At 40.6% G+C, this 20,923-nt stretch overlaps 1 protein-coding gene across 8 annotated transcripts in view; it reads left to right on the forward strand.

The window, feature by feature from the left end:
• Positions 1 to 20,923, forward strand: part of GRM7 (glutamate metabotropic receptor 7) — an 863,743-nt gene that overhangs the window by 667,233 nt on the left and 175,587 nt on the right. For all 8 annotated transcript variants that reach the window (XR_010947145.1, XR_010947143.1, XR_010947144.1 and 5 more), the window contains exon 8: positions 13,266 to 14,201. Coding sequence is in view for 4 of the 8 variants with exons in the window: in XM_067755285.1 (XP_067611386.1) it covers positions 13,266 to 14,201 (936 nt within the window). In the remaining 4 variants the exon portion in view is untranslated. The remainder of the gene's footprint in view (positions 1 to 13,265; positions 14,202 to 20,923) is intronic.

Raw genomic sequence — 20,923 nt, forward strand, 5'->3', positions numbered from 1 at the left:
TATCCATCAGAATGAAATGTGGGATAATGATGCTAAATAATCTGTATGAAAACAATTTCTATCCTCTAGTTCAGCAAAGGGAAGCAAGAGATTCGGAGGCTGAGAATAGAAAAATAGACAGGAGGGAAAAGAAAACAGAAAATGAAAAGCTCTTCTTGTCTCAGAGGGTAAACTAACTGATCAGCATTCTTCCCCATTTACCTGGCAGAGAGCATGACTCACCCCACGTGAGTGGGTGAAAAGCAATTTGCAAGTTGTCTGGAGTGTGCAAACCTAAGATGAATGGCTGCACGGATTAAAAAAGAAGATTTAGTAGCAGAGATATGAGGACTTCTGTTGTTCTTGCTTGTATAGTTTGTCATATTTAAGCAAGTCAGAGTTGGGAGGCTCAAACAAAAAGGAAGAATAAGGAGCATTCACGGGCACTGAAAGAAGGCATTTTCTCCTAAGGGTGTATCCCTTTATGTCTTTTCTTGGAATAGAATTTGTCCAAGTTTCATTCCATCTTTTAGGCTCTGTTGGGCATTTAAACAAATACATAATAGCCCCAGTTTTCTCAGTGGAAGCAGAAGAGGCAGGAGACTAGCACAGATAGAATGCTGAGAGATGTCAGCAGAGGGAGAGGGCATTTCCAGCCTGGAGGCTTCAGAGAAGATTTGGGTTATTTGAATGGTTGCAGAATTAGGGGAAAAGCATGACAGCTAAAAGGATGAGTATAAACTAAATAATGCAAATAGGGAACCATAGGGTATTGAAGGGAAGCGCAAGCAGTGCCTTTTGCTAGAAGAAAGATGGGTATGGGTGGGGCTGGAGGTTGATGAAGGTGCGGTAGAACCACACTCGCCTTCCAAGAAGCCGCCCTGGCAACTTCATGACAAATAGCATCTGTGAGCCGCTCTTCTAGGCATAGGGTGGACATAAGGAAACAACATAAATGTGATCTCTTCACATGGAGGGAGATGAACACAGAAGTAACCACCCGGATGTTGAATTTCGGATAGTAACTTAACAATGTAGAGAAATAAAGCAGAGGAGAGGAATAAGAACCGACAGGGAAGACTGACAGCAAAGAGAGTAACTGAGAGGACAGGATAATGATAACTTTAATAGAGCAATGTTTGGGGACAAAGAGGAAAGAGGTTTATGGAGAAGATTGGAACAAACTTTGCTGTTTTTTGAGGGGAGCAAGGTGGAGGAGGCGTCAAAGATGACAGCACAGTCGCTAATAATAATTGCAGTAGATAAAACTCATTAAGGTTTTACTATGGGCCAGACTACACGCTTCACATCCATTCATTTTCTCAGTAATTCTGAAGCCAAATCTGGCCTCTGTACCCCGACACCGAATTAATTCTTGGAGACAGAGTTTTGGGTGAAGTAGAAAAGAATAGCTTCATTGTTTTGCCAGGCAAAGGGGGCCACAGTGGGCTAATGCCCTCAGAACTGTGTGTCCTAACGGGGGCTGGGTTTGTGAGGGGTATTATAGTCAAGGGGCGGGGTTGTTGATAAGGGCCACCTGGCATCAGGTGATGATGGGGCCAACTGTGCCCTTCTCTGATATGAAGAGTGCTTCATCAGGTAGTTAACACCTTCCATTTGGTGGGGATTTTAGTTCTGCAGAAGAGCTCAAAGATATTGTTATGTGTGTCCCTTGAAGGGGGACCAGGACCCCGCCCCAAGGCTGCACCATTGTTTCTTGGCCGTTCCTCCCTGGTCTCTGCATCCCTCCCCACCCCCACCTTCCCTGATTAGCAACGGTTTGAATCTGCCCTTTGGAACTCAGGGAAGGGGACACAGAAAGGCTTTTGTGCCCAGAAGCCCCACAGGGTCCTCCTCGGTTCAATTCTAGGAGGTAATCATTGCTATGTGCATTTCACAGTTGAAAAAAATAATAATAAGGTTCAGAGAGCTTAAATGACTTGGCTACCATGTGACCCAGCAATCCCACTGCTGGCATATACCCAGAGAAAACCATAATTCAAGAAGACACATGCACCCCAAAGTTCATTGCAGCCCTATTTACAATAGCCAGGACATGGAAACAACCTAAATGTCCATCAACAGAAGAATGGATAAAGAAGATGTGGTACATATATACAATGGAATATCACTCATGCATAAAAAGGAACAAAATTGGGTCATTTGTAGAGATGTGGATGGACCTAGAGACTGTCCTACAGAGTGAAGTAAGTCAGAAAGAGAAAAACAAATACCATATATTAATGCATATATTGGAATCTGAAAAAATTGGTAGAGTCGATCTTATTTACAAAGCAGAAATAGAGACACAGACGTAGAGAACAGACGTCTGGATACCAAGGGGAAAAGGGGAGGATGGGATGAATCGGGAGATGGGGATTGACGTATATACACTATTGATACTATGTACACAATAGATAACTAATGAGAACCTACTGTATAGCAGCAGGAACTCTACTCAGTGCTCTGTGGTGACCTAAATGGGAAGGAAATCCAAAAAAGAGGGGATATTGTATACGTATGGATGATTCACTTTGCTGTAGAGTAGAAACTAACGCAAAATTGTAAAGCAACTCCAATAAGGATTTAAAAACAAAAAAAAAATGACTTGGCCAGTGTCACTCTGCTAGGATTTGAACCCATGTCTGTCTGAGTCCAAGGCTCATGTTATTAACTCCTCTGGTATAGCAGGACAGGTTGCAGGGTGGGTGGAGAGATCTAGAAAACGGGAAGGGAGGCGGTACTTCTAGTTTTAGATATGTAGAGTCTGAAATGCCACTATAGCATTAGTTGCTGATAATATGTGGCTGGAAGAATCAGAGCTCAAGAGAGAGGGGAGGCCTGACAATAGCCATCTTTAAGTTTTTGCTTGGATTTATTAGACTTAAGTTGATCACTGAAGGCATAAAATATTCCAGTAAAAATTAATAATTAGGCACTTACGATGTCTGAGACACACACCTTACACATGCTGTCTCATTTGTCACAATGCATGTCATTCATTACAAATAAGCTAGGGAAACACGCTTCACATGGTTGACTCGCCTTGGGTCATACTGTCTGGCGCTGACGAAGCCAGTCTTTGAACCCAGGAAAGGCTGACTTCCTAGCTCGTGTTCTTTCTATTTTGAGCTGTAGCTAAGTTTACCGGAGGAGAATGTTCAGAGAGTGGTCAGGGACCTATTGAAATCCACTTCTGTCCTTGGCTGCAGGCGATTGTTCTGACTCCCCGTGGTGTGTTAGCTATGTTCGTGTTTCCACTACCTAGCAACTTGGTGCTCCAGATTTAATTCCCTTTCTTCTCTCAAAATGCCGAGGACATTCCACATATAAACTTCCATTCTTCAGATGTGTATTAAATGACCAACAAATAGATGAGACTCACGTAAGTCCTTATGGATCCTTTGATCGACTCCACTTACAGTTAAACTCCAGTTTTGGCCGGGGGAAAATCGTTTCTACAGTAGTGGTCAGTCTTTTCTCTCACCTCTTTCACCTGCCAGTGTTCTTGATTCCCCTCTCAGATTCTGGGTTTCCAGCATTGAGTAAAGTGGATGGAAGCTCTGAAATCACTGGGTTTACAGAGGAATTGGGAGACAGATTTTCATGAGTCACATATCTGCATAATTACAAATGGTGTTAAATTCTTTGAGGAGGGATCCTTGAGAGGTTATAAAAGGAGGAACCAACCCAGTGAGGGTGGGGCATCCTGAGCAAGTGTCCGGTAAGCGGAAGAGGTATTGAACAGCTAGTTACAGCACAGAAGCCACCGTGGGGCAGGGTGCTTCCTGGGACTCATAGAGCCAGGAGAGAGAAGCCACCTGGTGTGTGTCCCTTTGAGACGATGCTCAGCTAGGAGGCTAAAGAGCAATAAGAAGCCACTGAAGAATTAAGCAAAAAAGGTGACGTGATCACATCTCCATGCTGAAGCATCCTCCTGGCTCTGGTGCAGAGGATGGGATTAGGGAAAGGCCAGCAGGAAAGAGAGGTGAAGAAACCGCATAGAAAGCTTTTGCAGAGGAGGTGTGATAACAGGTGAGAAAAGAGGATTCATTTCTCTAAGGTGTTCATTTCTGTCTCTTTTGCTCCCGACAATTAAAACGGGATGCAGCACCCAGTAACCCTACTTAATACATAGTTTGCTGGATAAAATAATTAATGTAAGTGATTGCAAGAGGGAAACCCAACACAAGGTGTTGGTCACTTAGATATGGGGGGAGGGGGTGGGGACCAAAGGAAAGGAAGATGTCAGCGATGACACAGCTTCTGGTTTATGCATTGATAAAGCTGCCGTGCGCTAGGGCTTTGTCCTTCTTTGTCATTGCCTCTGAGTCAGCCAGTGTTTCCTGTAAAGGGCCAGATAGTAAATAGGTTTTGCGGGCCATGCATTCACAACTACTCAGTTCTACCAATGTAGCCTAAAATCGGCTAGAGGCAATATGTAAATGAGCAGTGTGGTGATGTCCCAGGAAAACCTTATTTATGAAATCAGGTGGTGGGCAGGATTTGGCGCACTGGGGGCCATAGTTTGCCAGTTCATGGTGAAGGTCATGAATTCAGTTTTGAACAAGTTTATTTGAGGTATTTTTGAGGCATCCATGTGAATATGTTTACATTGTAAATTATTCTTAAATCTGTGCTTTAAAAAACTACTTTCAAATGTTTTTAATAATTCAAGCAAGATTAAATACCTAATGTTTGATCGGTAATCATCATTTAGGGAACTGTGTCCCCAGGCGGGGACTAGATAAGAGATGATTTGTAGGTAACGTGCACATGATAAGGAGATGGCTCTTCTGGCAGTTTTGTTTCTGAAAGAGTTAGCTAACTAGTGTCAGCAGATATGTATTGTTTGGCCAACTGAGTATATGGTAATTTTGAAAAAGCATCAACATTGTGAAAACTCGAAGGTTCCCCAGAAGGCTCTCCTGATTCTTCTGGAAAAAATAAAATTAAAAAAAAATAAAAGGAAGATCTGAAGCCAAGTAAAGATAACCCTTTTTTAGTTAGAGGTATAGAAAAAGGTGTGATAAAGAAAGAAATGTAGAATTACTTTGGGGGCAAACTGTTCAATCGGTCTGGGAGCTTTTAATTATGCAAATTTAATAAATGCCACCTGCCTTTCCTCTTGTACTTAAGGAAAACGCAAGCATTGAAATAGTAAATGCAGGGCTTCCCTGGTGGCGCAGTGGTTAAGAATCCGCCTGCCAATGCAGGGGACATGGGTTCAAGCCCTGGTCCAGGAAGATCCCACATGCCACGAAGCAACTAAGCCCGTGCGCCACAACTACTGAGCCTGTGCTCTAGAGCCCACAAGCCACAACTACTGAGCCCACGTGCCACAGCTACTGAAGCCTGTGTGCCTAGGGCCTGTGCTCCACGACAAGAGAAGCCACCGCAATGAGAAGCCTGTGCACCTCAACAAAGAGTAGACGCCCCTCGCCGCAACTAGAGAAAGCCCGTGCGCCGCAGCGACGATCCAACACAGCCAAAAATAAATAAATAAACAAAACAAAAAAAGAAATAGTAAATGCAGATCATTTTGGCAGAACTACTAATGAAGTCTATTCTTGATGCATAATTCAATATGTATTTGCGTGGACATGTAATTTATTTTGTGTTCCTTTAGACTTTGTTTTGAGGAGAAGCACTCTTTTACTCTCACATCAGTTGTTTGCTTTATGGGCTGAGCCTTTCTAGGCATTTTAAGTTGTTTAGCCAATGACATTATGAAATATAACTCCGGAGACCTTCCTGAACTGTGAAAATTTATAATTCCACTACAGCGCCATACTTTCCCATTAAACCATAAGAGTATAACTGAGAATTTTAGGTGACCTTCTCGGACTTTTAATGAGAGCTAGTGCATCCTAAGGTCAAGAATAGAAGCCTGCAGTCAATAGATTCTCTAAACAAAGCAAATATTTTCTCCTAAATTCCAGCCCTTCAGAGAGTTTAGTTCATTCTTTCTCATACTTGTCTACATATGACCAGAGGAGCTTTCAAACACCCTGCTGCCTATTTGGAATTTTTAGAAGATCCCCAAGCGATTGAAATGTGCAGTCAAGTTTGGGAGCCACTGGCATAATTCAAAAACAGGTCTTAATTCAGAGCAGACATACAGATGGCCAAGAGGCACATGAAAAGATGCTCAACGTCGCTAATTATCAGTGAAATGCAAATCAGAGCTACAATGAGGTTCCACCTCACACCCGTCATATGGCCATCATTAAAAAGTATACAAATAACAAATGCTGGAGAGGGTGTGGAGAAAAGGGAACCCTCCTACACTGTTGGTGGGAATGTAAATTGGTGCAGCCGCCATGGAAAACAGTATGGAGGTGCCTTAAAAAACTAAAAATAGAGCTGCCTTATGATCCAGCAATCCCACTCCTGGGCATATACCCAGACAAAACTATAATTGGAAAAGATACATCCACCCCTGTGTTCATAGCAGCACTATTCACAATAGCCAAGATATGGAAACAACCTAAGTGTCCATGAACAAAGGAATGGCTAAAGAAGATGGTGTGTGTGTGTGTGTGTGTGTGTATGTGTGTGTGTGTGTGTGTATTCAATACATACATATATATAAATATACATATATATATCCAATGAAATATTACTCAGGCATCAAAAATAATGAAATAATACCATTTGCAGCAACATGGATGGACTTAGAGATTAGCATACTAAGCGAATTAAGTCAGAAAGAGAAAGACAAATACCATATGAGATCACTTATGTGTGGAATCTAAGATATGACACAAATGAACATATCCATAAAACGGAAACAGAGTCACATGGAGAACGGACTTCTGATTGCCAAGGGGTGGGGGGAGGGGAGGGAAGGAATGGGAGTTTGGGGTTAGCAGAGGTAAACTCTTATATACAGAATGGATAAACAACAAGGTCCTACTGTACAGCACAGGGAAGTATATTCAATATCCTGTGACAAACCATAATGGAAAAGAATATGAAAAAGAATATATATATATACACATATAGCTGAGTTGCTTTGCTGTGCAGAAGAAATTAACACAACGTTGTAACTATAGTTCAGTAAAAATTTTTTTAAAAAAAGGTCTTAGTAGCAGTACAGAGCTGTCCACATCTTGGACCTCGAGGTGCTTTACAGTGAGATGAAGCTCTAAATCCCTCCATGGGTGCCCAGGGACTACCGTAGTTAAAAACTAGTCAATTATGTGCTCTTTTATGTACAATCTTTTATATACAGTTTAATGAAGAAAGTGTATGGTACTTCCTTCCTAGAGTATATTAAACACGATGAATTGTACAAATAATTGCAAATTTTGAATAAGTAGAATTTGAATTAAGTGCGTTTATAGCAGTCCCGAAATTCTGTTTTATAGTCCAGTCCTGCTGCCTAAAATTTAACAATCGGGGCTGAGGCTTAAAAAAGAAAAAAAAAAAAGCCATTGAGATACTACAAAATTCCTTGTAAAGCCATTCTACCTTACCCACTCCCCACCGGAACCTAAACCTGGTTCTTTTCTAGTATTAGAAATTCAGCATCCTTGTGCATTTTTCCTGAAAAGATTTTTTCATAAATTAGCCAGGACAAATATATTTTAATGAACAAATGGTGTTTAATAAGAAAGCTCTTGTTAAATTAGCTCATTCTATTAAGGATTTAGTAAGTTAAAATGATGCTGTTGCAAAGAATTATGCAACAAAAGCACCAGCCAGCTCGCTCTACGGAGTGTGCGCTGGAAAATGCAAATGAAACTTCACTGGGGAAAATATCCCTGCAGTGACACAGTTTTCCTTCAGAGAGAAGATGTCTTCTAGATAAAAATGGATGCACTGAACAGTGTTTATAAAAATCCTCTCTGTTTGATTCCTGCATTTGGCAGTAAGACAGCAACTCATTGGGTTTTATTTTAAAATTCCAGTGATTATAAGGTTTGCACGTCCCCGGTGGAATAGCTTTCTCTGCTAGAGCCAGACCCCAGTTTTTCCTTGCCAAACACATGTGCTAAAGAACTTTAGCTGACAGGTCCTTTTTCATTCTCTCTGAGCCTGGAGCAGTGGAGTCACAGCTGATTTTTTTGAGTCCAGGTGTTTACCGCCCTCTTTTCTGAGTGCTTTCAGGAGACAAAGACAAGTGTATCCGATCACGTGTGATTCACAAGTTTCCTTTCCTCCTGGAACTCTCTACTACCCACGCAAGAACTTGAATTATTGCCGAACTGTCCAGTAGTCTCAGGCCTTCACGTACCAGCTGCAGAAATAAGAAAGAGTGTGTTAGAATGTTTGACTACAAGTAGTGGGCTACCCATGAGGTATTGGTTAACCAAGGGAAGTTTATTGTTTCATGTTCGCAGTTCAGTGTAGGGTGGTACCAGTGTTGGTTCATTTGGTTGACAAAATGATGCCGCTGTTGGGGCTTCCCTGGTGGCGCAGTGGTTGAGAGTCTGCCTGCCGTTGCAGGGGACACGGGTTCGTGCTCCGGTCCGGGAAAATCCCACATGCCGCGGAGCGGCTGGGTCCGTGAGCCATGGCCACTGAGCCTGCGCGTCCAGAGCCTGTGCTCCGCAGCGGGAGAGGCCACAACAGGGAGAGGCCCGCGTACCGCAAAAAAAAAAAAATTGCCACTGTTAAAATAAATGATTAAAGAAGACAATTTAGGCAGTACAGACACACCTTATTTAACATTTTGTGGACAGTCTTCTTTCAGAGAACTGCAAAATGGGGTGGAAAGCAGAAAGCTCTCATAGGATAAAGAATAAGGAAAAGACATATAAAAATTATCTGATGGGCTGGGCCCACACAGTCAACCCTTTTTGGGGTGAGAAGCCCCTGAGTTGACTTAGCCTTTGGAGATTGGCTGTAGATGTACTGCATTTCTGTTCGAGTGAAGCTTGTTCACAGGAATGTGAAAGTTATCTTAGTTTTGGCTTACGGACGTGGCACCCCATACAGGAGTGGCTCCATGTTGAGCCTAGAAAGTTACTCTGAGAGCATCAAAGATACAAATTCTGTTTTTGTTTTTGTTTTACTATCCTCAGCATATCAGCTTTGTTCCTTCAGCTTGTCTCTTCGTGGTGGCAGAATGGCTGCTGCAGCTCCATCTATCACATTTGCACACATCAAAGGCTGAAGACAGCATCTCTCTTCTTTGTGTCTCTACTTTGAAGAGTGAAGAACGCTTTCCTAGGACTCCACAAAAGGCTTACTTTTGCTTTCATTGGCCAGAATTCCCTAATTTTCTCTTTTTTAAACCATTGATTCACTTATCCATAAAATCTATGTGCCATGCATGGTGTTAATTGATGATACTAGCTTTACAGGTGTATTCTCTTGCCAAGGGCTGAGATCTCAACAGTGCTTTGCCATGAGCCAGCTACTGAGCTGATCCAGTATCCAATAACCATAAACTTGGGATGTCCGGGAAGAAAATGCATTCTTATCAGGGAATTTAGAACTGTATCTTCTAAAGAAGACGATGGTAAACATCCTAGCCTTTTTCCTAATCTTTGTTGACCTGAAATAAATAGACTGACATATATTGCTCCAGCAAAGATGGGTTTACTTGAGATCAGCAAGAGAATTGCAATTCGGGTCTGAAACCGTGGCAAGCCACATGCAAGACCCCTCACAGCAAGGAAAGGAGAACACTTTTGTAGAGGGGAGAAGGAAGTTGGAGGGCAATAGTAAAAGGTTCATGGCTTTTCATTGGTCGAGTCCTTGCCAAGGAAGAGGAATCTTCTTCCTGTTGGGTTCAGCTATGGGCACCGGGCGTGAGATCTCCCCCTTCTCCTGACACTCTTTAATTGAGATTTCTATTTATTAATTTTTTACATCTTTCTGCAATTTAACTTTGGCTTTCCAGCTAACTAAATAAAACACAGTTTTGTTGCAGAGTTTAGAACAAACTTGAAATTTGCATTCCTTCTAGCCTTTTGACAAAGTCAATTGACATTACAGTTAATTTTTCAAAACCCTAAATTGTTACCCTCTTTAAAAAAAATAGGTGCCCGTGGTCATTTGCAGCTGTTTCTTCTTAGGAAACAAGGCACTAAATTTGGGTGGATAGGTAAAGATATACACAAATCATATGTGTCACTTTAACAAAATTCTCACTTACTGGAGCTCTTAAAGGTTAGTTGGTACCTTTATGGAACATAAATTATATTTTCAATAAATAATGATTTTTGTTGGCAAAGCAAGTAAATTAGACTTCTGTTCATTTGGAGCAAGAAGCAACTTTGTTGCTTTAATATATACAATTAAATAGAGTTGAGATCTACTTTAAATGAAAATTGAAAACAAATTAAGTAGTCAATGTAATGTTTGTGGTTATAGCTGTTGTATACATTTGGTTAAGTTGAGAAAAAAAGCTGTTCAGCATTGCTGACCATTTTATTTGTGGTGAGGGGGGATTGCAAGCTGGCAACATATGAAATTGGCTGTAAAATATTACATATAATGATAATTTGTTTTTATATTTGTATGAGCCCTACATCTATTCCATAGCTTAAGTTTAATCATATGGTATATTAGTTCCCACTCGTGTTGGAATCAGGCGATCTCAAGTTTAGCTAATGATATTTATTTGTAAGTTATTTTTGTTAGTCTTTCTTCCTAACCATGTGTAGGGCCTTTTACTTTGATATTTTGAAACATTTGTGTTAATAATAGCAATGTTTTAGGTTCCAACTTGTTGAAATTGGACGTTTATAAAGTTAATGCATGTCTTTTTCTCCCTTATTACAAATTATTTCCTTAATTTTATGACTTTGGGATGGCTGACAATGACCTACTGGTGCAAAAATGATGATGTTGAGAAAGAAATGATTATGTTTTATATCTGGTTAGATTTATTAGTGCTGACTTGGGCTTTGTGCTCAGGCAGATGAGTTCATAGGAGTCATCCAAAGATACTTGGGTCTCTGATTAAAGTTTAAATTCAATCACTAGAAGGTTATAATATTTTATAAAGTTTAATCCTTGAGCCGTTCTTTTCCCCAGAGTTAACTACATTTGATTCAGATGTTGAATGTAGTTCTCATTCAAGTTTTGATGGAATCATCACACCTTGCTATACACTGCATCCTGTTTTAACAGAGCATTCCAATTCCACTGAGCAATAAATTAGTTCCCCCCCTTATGTCTTAAAAGTATGCATTTTAAAAAGGCTCAGGGACTTCCCTCGTGGTGCAGTGGTTAAGAATCCGCCTGCCAATTCAGGAGACACGGGTTCTGATCCATGGTCTGGGAAGATCCCACATGCCGCGGAGCATCTAAGCCTCTGAGCCACAACTACTGAGGCCGTGTGCCACAACTACTGAAGCCCGCATGCTGCAACTACTGAAGCCTGCGCATGTAGAGCCCGTGTTCTGCAACAAGAGAAGCCACCACAGTGAGAAGCCTCACACCACAACAGAGTAGCCCCCACTCCCCGAACATAGAGAAAGCCCGCACACAGCAACGAAGACCAAACACAGCCAAATCAATCAATCAATCAATAAAAATAGTTAAGACTTTCCAGTATCTTTCTAACCTATATTTTTGTTCACATATCTTAAAATTTTGATTAACTAGATATGGGGAGTATCAGCCAGATTTGTCCATTGGAATGTATTCGTGTATTTTTTAAGTACATCTTTTGCAACACGTAGATACTAAAATTATTCATTTAGTAGGTATATTTTTCAGGACCCTTGGTTACAAGTAAGAGAAATGCAATTCAAAGTACTTCAGCATAGCAGTTTACTGAGTCACATAATGACACAATATAGGGAAAACCTGCTTCAGGCAGAGCCGTTACCAGGAGCTTAAACAGGCTTATCAGTAATCTTTCTCTTCAGTTCTCTACTCTGCTTTCCTTGATATTGGCTTCTTCCTCTGAGAAATAACTTCCTCTTTATAGCCATGAGCACCAGCATCCTTACATCCTGGAACCTGCAAATCCAGCAGAAACAAAGATTTTCATCCTACGTAATCTCTTTAAAAGCCGTGAAGTTAAATGCTGTGCCATTCTGTAATGACCCCATCCCTGACCCAGTCTCTGGGGCTAGGAGGTTGGAATGTATCAGTGGTTGACAAAGTGTGATGGCTAGAGAATCTCCAGCAACACCATCTGTGATTTTGTTAGAAATATATACTCTCGGGCCCCATCCTAGTCCCAGTGAATCAGAAAATCTGAGAGTGGGGTTCAGCACGCTGGGTTGTAAAAACACCTCCAAGTGATTCTAATGTGGACTCAAGCTTGAGAACGACGCACTATCCTAATTGGCCCAGCCTGGGTCTTGCTTGTCACCCCTGGAGTTTCCGTGTAAATCCCATCTCACAGAAAGTACATAGGGGGAAAAAAAAAAATGAGGAACTGATATCAGGAAAAAAAGAATAGATGCTGTGCCGGAAAAGATGAGATATCAGCCCCGTAATAAAGTTCTTCTTTGTTTCTAATGCCATTATTTCTCAGAAGACTGTTAATTATGAATTCCCTTCCAGAAAGCCAATATTCTAATTAAGCAAGCACACGTTCATCCTCCTCTAGGATATAGTGTTTTAGTTTAAATTTCATCTCCAAATAGGTACATGGCTCATCTTGAAAGGTTTCCAGACCATATTACTTTCTTATCAAATGCTTCGTTAACTACAATTAAAACTTTCAATAATGAACCTTATCACTCCTCTGTGATAAATAGAATAGGTTCATTTGCTTCAAAATTTCTCGATGAAAATGGCAGTGATGCCTACAGAATTTTAGAAAAGGTGGTTAGCACTGCAATATCATCCAAAATAATTTAAAAACAATTAAAAAAAAACAAAAGCATCTAATAAGGGAAATGAATATAGCTTTTCGCGTTACTTGAGATTTTTAACTTAATTTGGGACATTTGCACTTATTACCCAGGAGGCGGCAGTAGAGAGCATGTCAGTAGTCTCTGACTTTATCTAATCCTAAGAATCCTCTGAGTACTTGTTGAAAATGAAGATCCAAAGGCTCCTTTTCAGGATATTCTTATTTGGGGGGTCTAGGGTGGGAACGGGGGGTCTAGGGTGGGAACAGGGAATCTGTATTTCCAATAGCTACCACAGGGAATTCTTACAATCCGGCATGTTTGGCACACTCTACAGTGGTGAAGACTGAGGATGCTACAGTGAGATGGTGTGGGGTTGAATCTTGATTGTAGCTCCTACAGCTGGGGGTTACTTTACCTTGTCAAGTCTCACATGTTGTTATCATTACTGTTTGTTGTTATTGTTCTTTTTCTTTCCTCTTAACTAATCTACCTTCTTATTTCTTGTTGCAGATAGAGGACATGCAGTGGGGTAAAGGACTCCGGGAGATCCCGCCGTCAGTGTGTACACTGCCATGCAAGCCTGGGCAAAGAAAGAAGACACAGAAGGGAACTCCTTGCTGCTGGACCTGTGAGCCTTGCGATGGCTACCAGTACCAGTTTGATGAGATGACATGCCAGCATTGCCCCTACGACCAGCGACCCAATGAAAACCGAACCGGCTGCCAGGATATCCCCATCATCAAACTGGAGTGGCACTCCCCCTGGGCCGTCATCCCTGTCTTCCTCGCCATGTTGGGGATCATCGCCACTATATTTGTCATGGCCACTTTCATCCGCTACAATGACACTCCCATCGTCCGGGCATCTGGGCGGGAACTGAGCTATGTTCTGTTGACGGGCATCTTTCTTTGCTACATCATCACTTTCCTGATGATAGCCAAACCTGACGTGGCAGTGTGTTCTTTCCGGAGAGTTTTCTTGGGCTTGGGTATGTGCATCAGTTATGCAGCCCTTTTGACAAAAACCAATCGGATTTATCGCATATTCGAACAGGGCAAGAAGTCAGTGACAGCTCCCAGACTCATAAGCCCAACGTCACAGCTGGCGATCACTTCTAGTTTAATATCAGTTCAGCTTCTAGGTGTTTTCATTTGGTTTGGTGTTGACCCACCCAACATCATCATAGACTATGATGAACATAAGACAATGAACCCTGAGCAGGCCCGGGGAGTTCTCAAATGTGACATTACGGATCTCCAGATTATCTGCTCCTTGGGATATAGCATTCTTCTCATGGTCACATGTACTGTGTATGCCATCAAGACTCGGGGTGTCCCAGAGAATTTTAATGAAGCCAAGCCCATTGGATTCACCATGTACACAACATGTATAGTCTGGCTTGCCTTCATTCCCATTTTTTTTGGCACCGCTCAGTCGGCGGAAAAGGTAAGTGAAAATGCACACTGCACACCATGCGTTTCAAAAATGTGTTCCTTTTTGAAAATATTGAAGCCACATCGATTGTATAGAGCAAGAGGTTTCAAAAATGCAGAATGGTATTCCCAAGACCAGACAAATCCTAGTTAATAGGCATCAGTGCTACAGAAGTCCAGAACCTGCCTTGGGCTGTGCTATTGGGTTGGCCAAAAAGTTCTTCCGGATGTTTCTGTGACATCGTACCCAAAACCCGAACGAACTTTTTGGCCAATCCAATACAGTCATTCCACTGGAAACCAACCAGAGGTATAGACTTTTCAAGTCAACTGATCAGAGAGTGATGCAATGTAGCAAGAGATTATGCAGTATAACATAATCCAATCTGTCTAAATTAAACCTTCCTATTCATTCATTACCCACTCCCTCTTCTTTCATATGTATTTCCTTGGGATAAGAGAGGAGGGCCACAGTCCATTATTTCCCAGGAGAAGGATGGTCATCACCAGCTCTGTCTCTTCCTAGTGGCTGTGTAGGCGCTCACTGTGGATTGGATCATCTGTGTGAACTATACAACATATGTCTGTATCTACACGTATCTCTAAATGGGTGGATATAGGAGACCTTTGGTTGTCATTCCAGTCTATAGGCTCCCTACAGCTAGATGTACAGTAATTGCCTCAAATGAGGCAGAGCGATATCAGAGAGTCAAGTCTCCAGCAGTGGAAGGGCCAGTACGTCACAAGGGAAGTGTCACCTGGCTGCAAAAGTTCAAAGTTATCAAAATTGGTGGGCCCTAAAATGTTGATCCTAGATATGTTCAGTGTACATGACCTCCCCCTCCCCATATATAGAGTTTTATGTTTTTTATGAGTCTGTAAGCTAGGCAGTCCTAATACGTTGAATCCTAACGCAACTAATATACGTGTAGCTGTAGGTCTGACATGTGCGCGAATCAGGCAACGCTACCGTGTTGATTCTAAACGTGATTCACATACGTCTGTGCTCACCTGGATATTGTTTTGTATATATGCAAACTGGGCGATGCTAATAGGTTGATCTTAATAAGATGTGGTGACCTTTACTCAGTGAAGGTAGCTCTGGCATGTCGGTACAGCTGAAGCCAGAACTGAGACTTAAGTCCTCACTGGCGCGCTCTATAGGGAGAGCACAGTTACAGCTTGATTAGAAGTCGGCACATCGGGCGTCTAGCCTGGTACCACGTCACTTGGGAGAAGCCTCTTCAACATTCAAGGACTCAGCGCCCTAAGTGGGGAGGACAAGGATTGAAGTAGAAATGTCTACAAATTTACAAATCTCCGCTTCTGGGAATTAGTTGAATCCGGTTGTTTATAATCATAGAAAGGATGAATGGACTTTGACTGGTTTTCCAACTGAAAAGATGTCTTTTACCTAAACAGTTTGATTTAGCAGCTATAAGATTGAACTGTGTTTAAAATGAAAAAGGCAAATATCTTAAGAAAGCGCATAGAATTCTAAAACCAAGGACAGTGAATGGTTCCAGATTACGGTTTTAGTCATAAAAGGAAGTTCTTAGAGGAAGTTCTTCTTGAACATACGCTCAGTGAGCGAAGTATGTGTCCGGAAGTATGTTTCAAATTCATAATGCATGTTTACTCTCTGTGAAACCAACTTGAACTTCATTTCATTGCTTTATCCCTGGGCCAAGGGAATATTAAAATATGAGGTAGGGTAGTGAAATGCAGTGTATGGCCGTAAGTTGATAATCATGGACATTTTTGTGGGGTCTGATGTTCATCATCAAAGCCTATCGAGATAAACCTTATTCTGTTATTAAACACAATTTCCCATGCAACAGGATAAAAATATTAGAGCTTTTTCTTGTAAATTTGTGCTTGAGGAATATAAAAGGCAGGGCTCATGGCAGCTGTCCTGTAGATGAGCCTTGCTGTAATGCAAATTTGGCATTATGGGTCTCTACCATTTCGTTTGTCATTTCTGGCCATTTCTAGTCATGACTCTGAACCTTGTCAGTTAAGATCAGGGGTATAATTTACTCATTTAAAAACCTGAGAAGGATGCAAGTTTTCAGGAACTGAATTCACTGATTCTGCTTGTTCTAGAAAACATTGCATAGGTAGAACCGGACTACAGGCAAAACTAAGCTGTCTTCAAGCAGTGCGCTTTGTATACCAGAATTTAGAAGGCACGCAATTCTCTTTGTGTACTCTCAGTGGATTATGCTGTTTTACATAGCTGTTTGACGCAATTAAAGGTACCAAATTGCCAACTGGGAACAGTGAATTTGGAATGAAAATGCGTGTGCCTTCATGCCAGGCATATGGCTAGAGTACATGAAACCATGGAATTTATTTTTTAAATTTTTAAAAATTTTTTATTTTCCTTATCCTTTTTTTTTCTTATTAGTCATCAGTTTTATACACATCAGTGTATACAGCTCAATCCCAATCGCCCAAGTCAGCACACCACCATCCCCACCCACCGCGGCTTTCCCCCTTTGGTGTCCATATGTTTGTTCTCTACATTTGTGTCTCAACTTCTGCCCTGCAAACTGGTTCATCTGTACCATTTTTCTAGGTCCAACATATATGCGTTAATATATGATATTTGTTTTTCTTTCTGACTTACTTCACTCTGTATGACACTCTCTAGATCCATCCATGTCTCAACAAATGATCGATTTTGTTCCTTTTTATGACTGAGGAATATTCCATTGTATATATGTACCACAATTTCTTTATCCATTTGTCTGTTGATGGGCATTTAGGTTGCTTCCATGACCTGACTATTGTAAATAGTGCTGCAGTGAACATTGGGGTGCATGTGTCATTTTGAATTATGGTTTTCTCTGGGTATATGCCCAGTAGTAGGATTGCTGGATATATGGTAATTCTATTTTTAGTTTTTAAGGAACCTCCATACTCTTTTCCATAGTGGCTGTATCAATTTACATTCCTACCAACACTGCAAGAGGGTTCCCTTTTCTCCACACCCTCTCCAGCATTTGTCGTTTGTAGATTTTCTAATGATACCTATTCTAACTGGTGTGAGGTGATACCTCATTGTAGTTTTGTGGGGGTTTTTTTGTGGGTTTTTTTTGCGGTACGCGGGCCTCTCACCGTTGTGGCCTCTCCCATCGCGGAGCACAGGCTCCGGATGCACAGGCTCAGCGGCCATGGCTCACGGGCCCAGCCGCTCTGCGGCATGTGGGATCTTCCCAGACCAGGTCACGAACCCGTGTCCCATGCATCGGCAGGCGGACTCTCAACCACTTCGCCACCAGGGAAGCCCCATTGTAGTTTTGATTTGCATTTCTCTAATAATTAGTGATGTTGAGGAGCTTTTCATGTGCTTCTTGGCCATCTGTATGTCTTCTTTGGAGAAATGTCTATTTAGGTCTCCTGCCCATTTTTAGATTGGGTTGTTTGTTTCTTTAATATTGAGCTGCATGAGCTGTTTATATATTTTGGAGATTAATCCTTTGTCCATTGACTCGTTCGCAAATATTTTCTCCCATTCTGAGGGTTGTCTGTTCGTCTTGTTTATTTGCACAGCTTTGCTGTGCAAAAGCTTTGAAGTTTCATTAGGTCCCATTTGTTTATTTTTGTTTTTATTTCCATTGCAGTGATTTATGTCAAAGAGTGTTCTTCCTATGTTTTCCTCTAAGAGTTGTATAGTGTCTGGTCTTACATTTAGGTCTCGAATCCATTTTGAGTTTATTTTTGTGTATGGTGTTAGGGAGTGTTCTAATTTCATTCTTTTACATGTAGCTGTCGAGTTTTCCCAGCACCACGTATTGAAGAGACTGTCTTTTCTCCATTGCATATCCTTCCATCCTTTGTCATAGATTACTTGACCATAGGTGCGTGGGTTTATCTCGGGGCTTTCTATCTTGTTCCATTGATCTATGTGTTTGTTATTGTGCTAGTACCATATTGTCTTGATTGTAGTCTTGACTGTAGCTTTGTAGTATAGTCTGAAGTCAGAGAGTCTGATTCCTCCAGCTCCGTTTTTTCCCCTCAAGACTGCTTTGGCTATTTGGGGTCTTTTGTGTCTCCATACAAATTTTAAGATTTTTTGTTCTAGTTCTGTAAAAAATGCCATTGGTAATTTGATAGGGATTGCCCTGAATCTGTAGATTGCTTTGGGTAGTATAGTCATTTTCACAATGTTGATTCTTCCAATCTAAGAACATGGTATATCTCTCCATCTGTTGGTATCACCTTTAATTTCTTTCATCAGTGTCTTATAGTTTTCTGCATTCAGGTCTTTTGTCTCCCTAGATAGGTTTATTCCTAGGTATTTTATTCTTTTTGTTGCAATGGTAAATGGGAGTGTTTTCTTAATTTCTCTTTCAGATTTTTCATCATTAATATTATAGGAATGCAAGAGATTTCTGTGCATTAATTTTGTATCCTGCAACTTTACCAAATTCATTGATTAGCTCTAGTTGTTTTCTGGTGGCTTCTTTAGGATTCTCTATGTATAGTATCATGTCATCTGCAAACAGTGACAGTTTTACTTCTTCTTTTCCAATTTGTATTCCTTTTATTTCTTTTTCTTCTCTGATTGCCATGACTTCCAAAACTATGTTGAATAATAGTGGTGAGAGTGGACACCCTTGTCTTGTTCCTGATCTTAGAGGAAATGCTTTCAGTTTTTCACCATTGAGAATGATGTTGGCTGTGGGTTTGTCATATATGGCCTTTATTATGTTTAGGTAGATTCCCTCTATGCCCACTTCCTGGAGAGTTTTTATCATAAATGGGTGTTGAACTTTGTCAAAAGCTTTTTCTGCATCTATTGAGATGATTATATGGTTTTTCTTCTTCAATTTGTTAATATGGTGTATCACATGGATTGATTTGCGTATATTGAAGAATCCTTGCATCCCTGGGATAAATCCCACTTGATCATGGCATATGATCCTTTTAATGTGTTGTTGGATTCTGTTGGCTTGTATTTTGTTGAGGATTTTTGCATCTATATTCATGAGTGATATTGATCTGTAATTTTCTTTTTTTGTAGTATCTTTGTCTGGTTTTGGTATCAGGGTGATGGTGGTCTCATAGAATGAGTTTGGGAGTGTTCCTTCCTCTGCAAATTTTTGGAAGAGTTTGAGAAGGATGGGTGTTAGCTCTTCTCTAAATGTTTGATAGAATTCACCTGTGAAGCCATCTAGTCCTGGACTTTTGTTTGTTGGAAGGTGTTTAATCACAGTTTCAATTTCATTACTTGTGATTGGGCTGTTCATATTTTCTCTTTCTTCTTGGTTCAGTCTTGGAATGTTATACCTTTCTATGAATTTGTCCATTTCTTCCAGGTTGTCCATTTTATTGGCATAGAGTTGCTTTTAGTAGTCTCTTAGGATACTTTGTATTTCTGCAGTGTCTGTTGTTACTTCTCCTTTTTCTTTTCTAATTCTATTCGTTTGAGTCCCCTCCCTCTTTTTCTTGATGAGTTGGGCTAATGGTTTATCAATTTTGTTTATCTTCTCAAAGAACCAGCTTTTAGTTTTATTGATCTTTGCTATTGTTTTCTTTGTTTCTATTTCATTTATTTCTGCTCTGATCTTTATGATTTCTTTCCTTCTGCTAACTTTGGGTTTTGTCTGTTCTTCTTTCTCTAGTTCTTTAGGTATAACATTATATGGTTCATTTGAGATTTTTCTTCGTTATTGAGGTAGGCTTGTATAGCTATAAACTTCCCTCTTAGAACTGCTTTTGCTGCATCCCATAGGTTTTGGATTGTCGTGTTTTCATTGTCATTTGTCTCTAGGTATTTTTTGATTTCCTCTTTGATTTCTTCAGTGATCTCTTGGTTATTTAGTAACGTATTGTTTAGCCTCCATGTGTTTGTATTTTTTACGCTGTAATTCATTTCTAATCTCATAGCGTTGTGGTCAGAAAGATGCTTGCTATGATTTCAATTTTCTTCAATTTACTGAGGCTTGATTTGTGACCCAAGATGTGATCGATCCTGGAGAATGTTCCGTGTGCACTTGAGAAGAAAGTGTAATCTCCTGTTTTTGGATGGAGTGTCCTATAAATATCAATTAAATCTATCTGGTCTATTATGTCATTTAAATCTTCTGTTTCCTTATTTATTTTCATTTTGGATGATCTGTCCATTGCTGTAAGTGAGGTGTTAAAGTCCCCCACTATTATTGTGTTACTGTCGATTTCCTTTTTTGTAGCTGTTAGCAGTTGCCTTGTGTATTGAGGTGCTCCTCTGTTGGGTGCATATATGTTTATAATTGTTATATCTTCTTCTTGGATTGCTCCCTTGATCATTATGTAGTGTCCTTCCTTGTCTCTTGTAACATTCTTTATTTTAAAGTCTGTTTTATCTGATATGAGTATTGCTACTCCAGCTTTCTTTTGATTTCCATTTGCATGGAATATCTTTTACTGTCCCCTCACTTTCAGTCTGTATGTGTCCCTAGGTCTGAAGTGGGTCTCTTGTAGACAGCATATATATGGGTCTTGTTTTTGTATCCATTCTGCAAGCCTGTGTCTTTTGGTTGGAGCATTTAATCCATTCACGTTTAAGGTAATTATTGATATGTATGTTCCTATTACCATTTTCTTAATTGTTTTGGGTTTGTTTTTGTAGGTCCTTTTCTTGTGTTTCCCACTTAGAGAAGTTCCTTTAGCATTTGTTGTAGAGCTGATTTGGTGGTGCTGAATTCTCTAAGCTTTTGCTATCTGTAAAACTTTTGATTTCTCCAT

This window comes from Pseudorca crassidens, chromosome 10, assembly GCF_039906515.1.
Source record: "Pseudorca crassidens isolate mPseCra1 chromosome 10, mPseCra1.hap1, whole genome shotgun sequence".
In the NCBI taxonomy this organism is placed as follows: Eukaryota; Metazoa; Chordata; class Mammalia; order Artiodactyla; family Delphinidae; genus Pseudorca; species Pseudorca crassidens.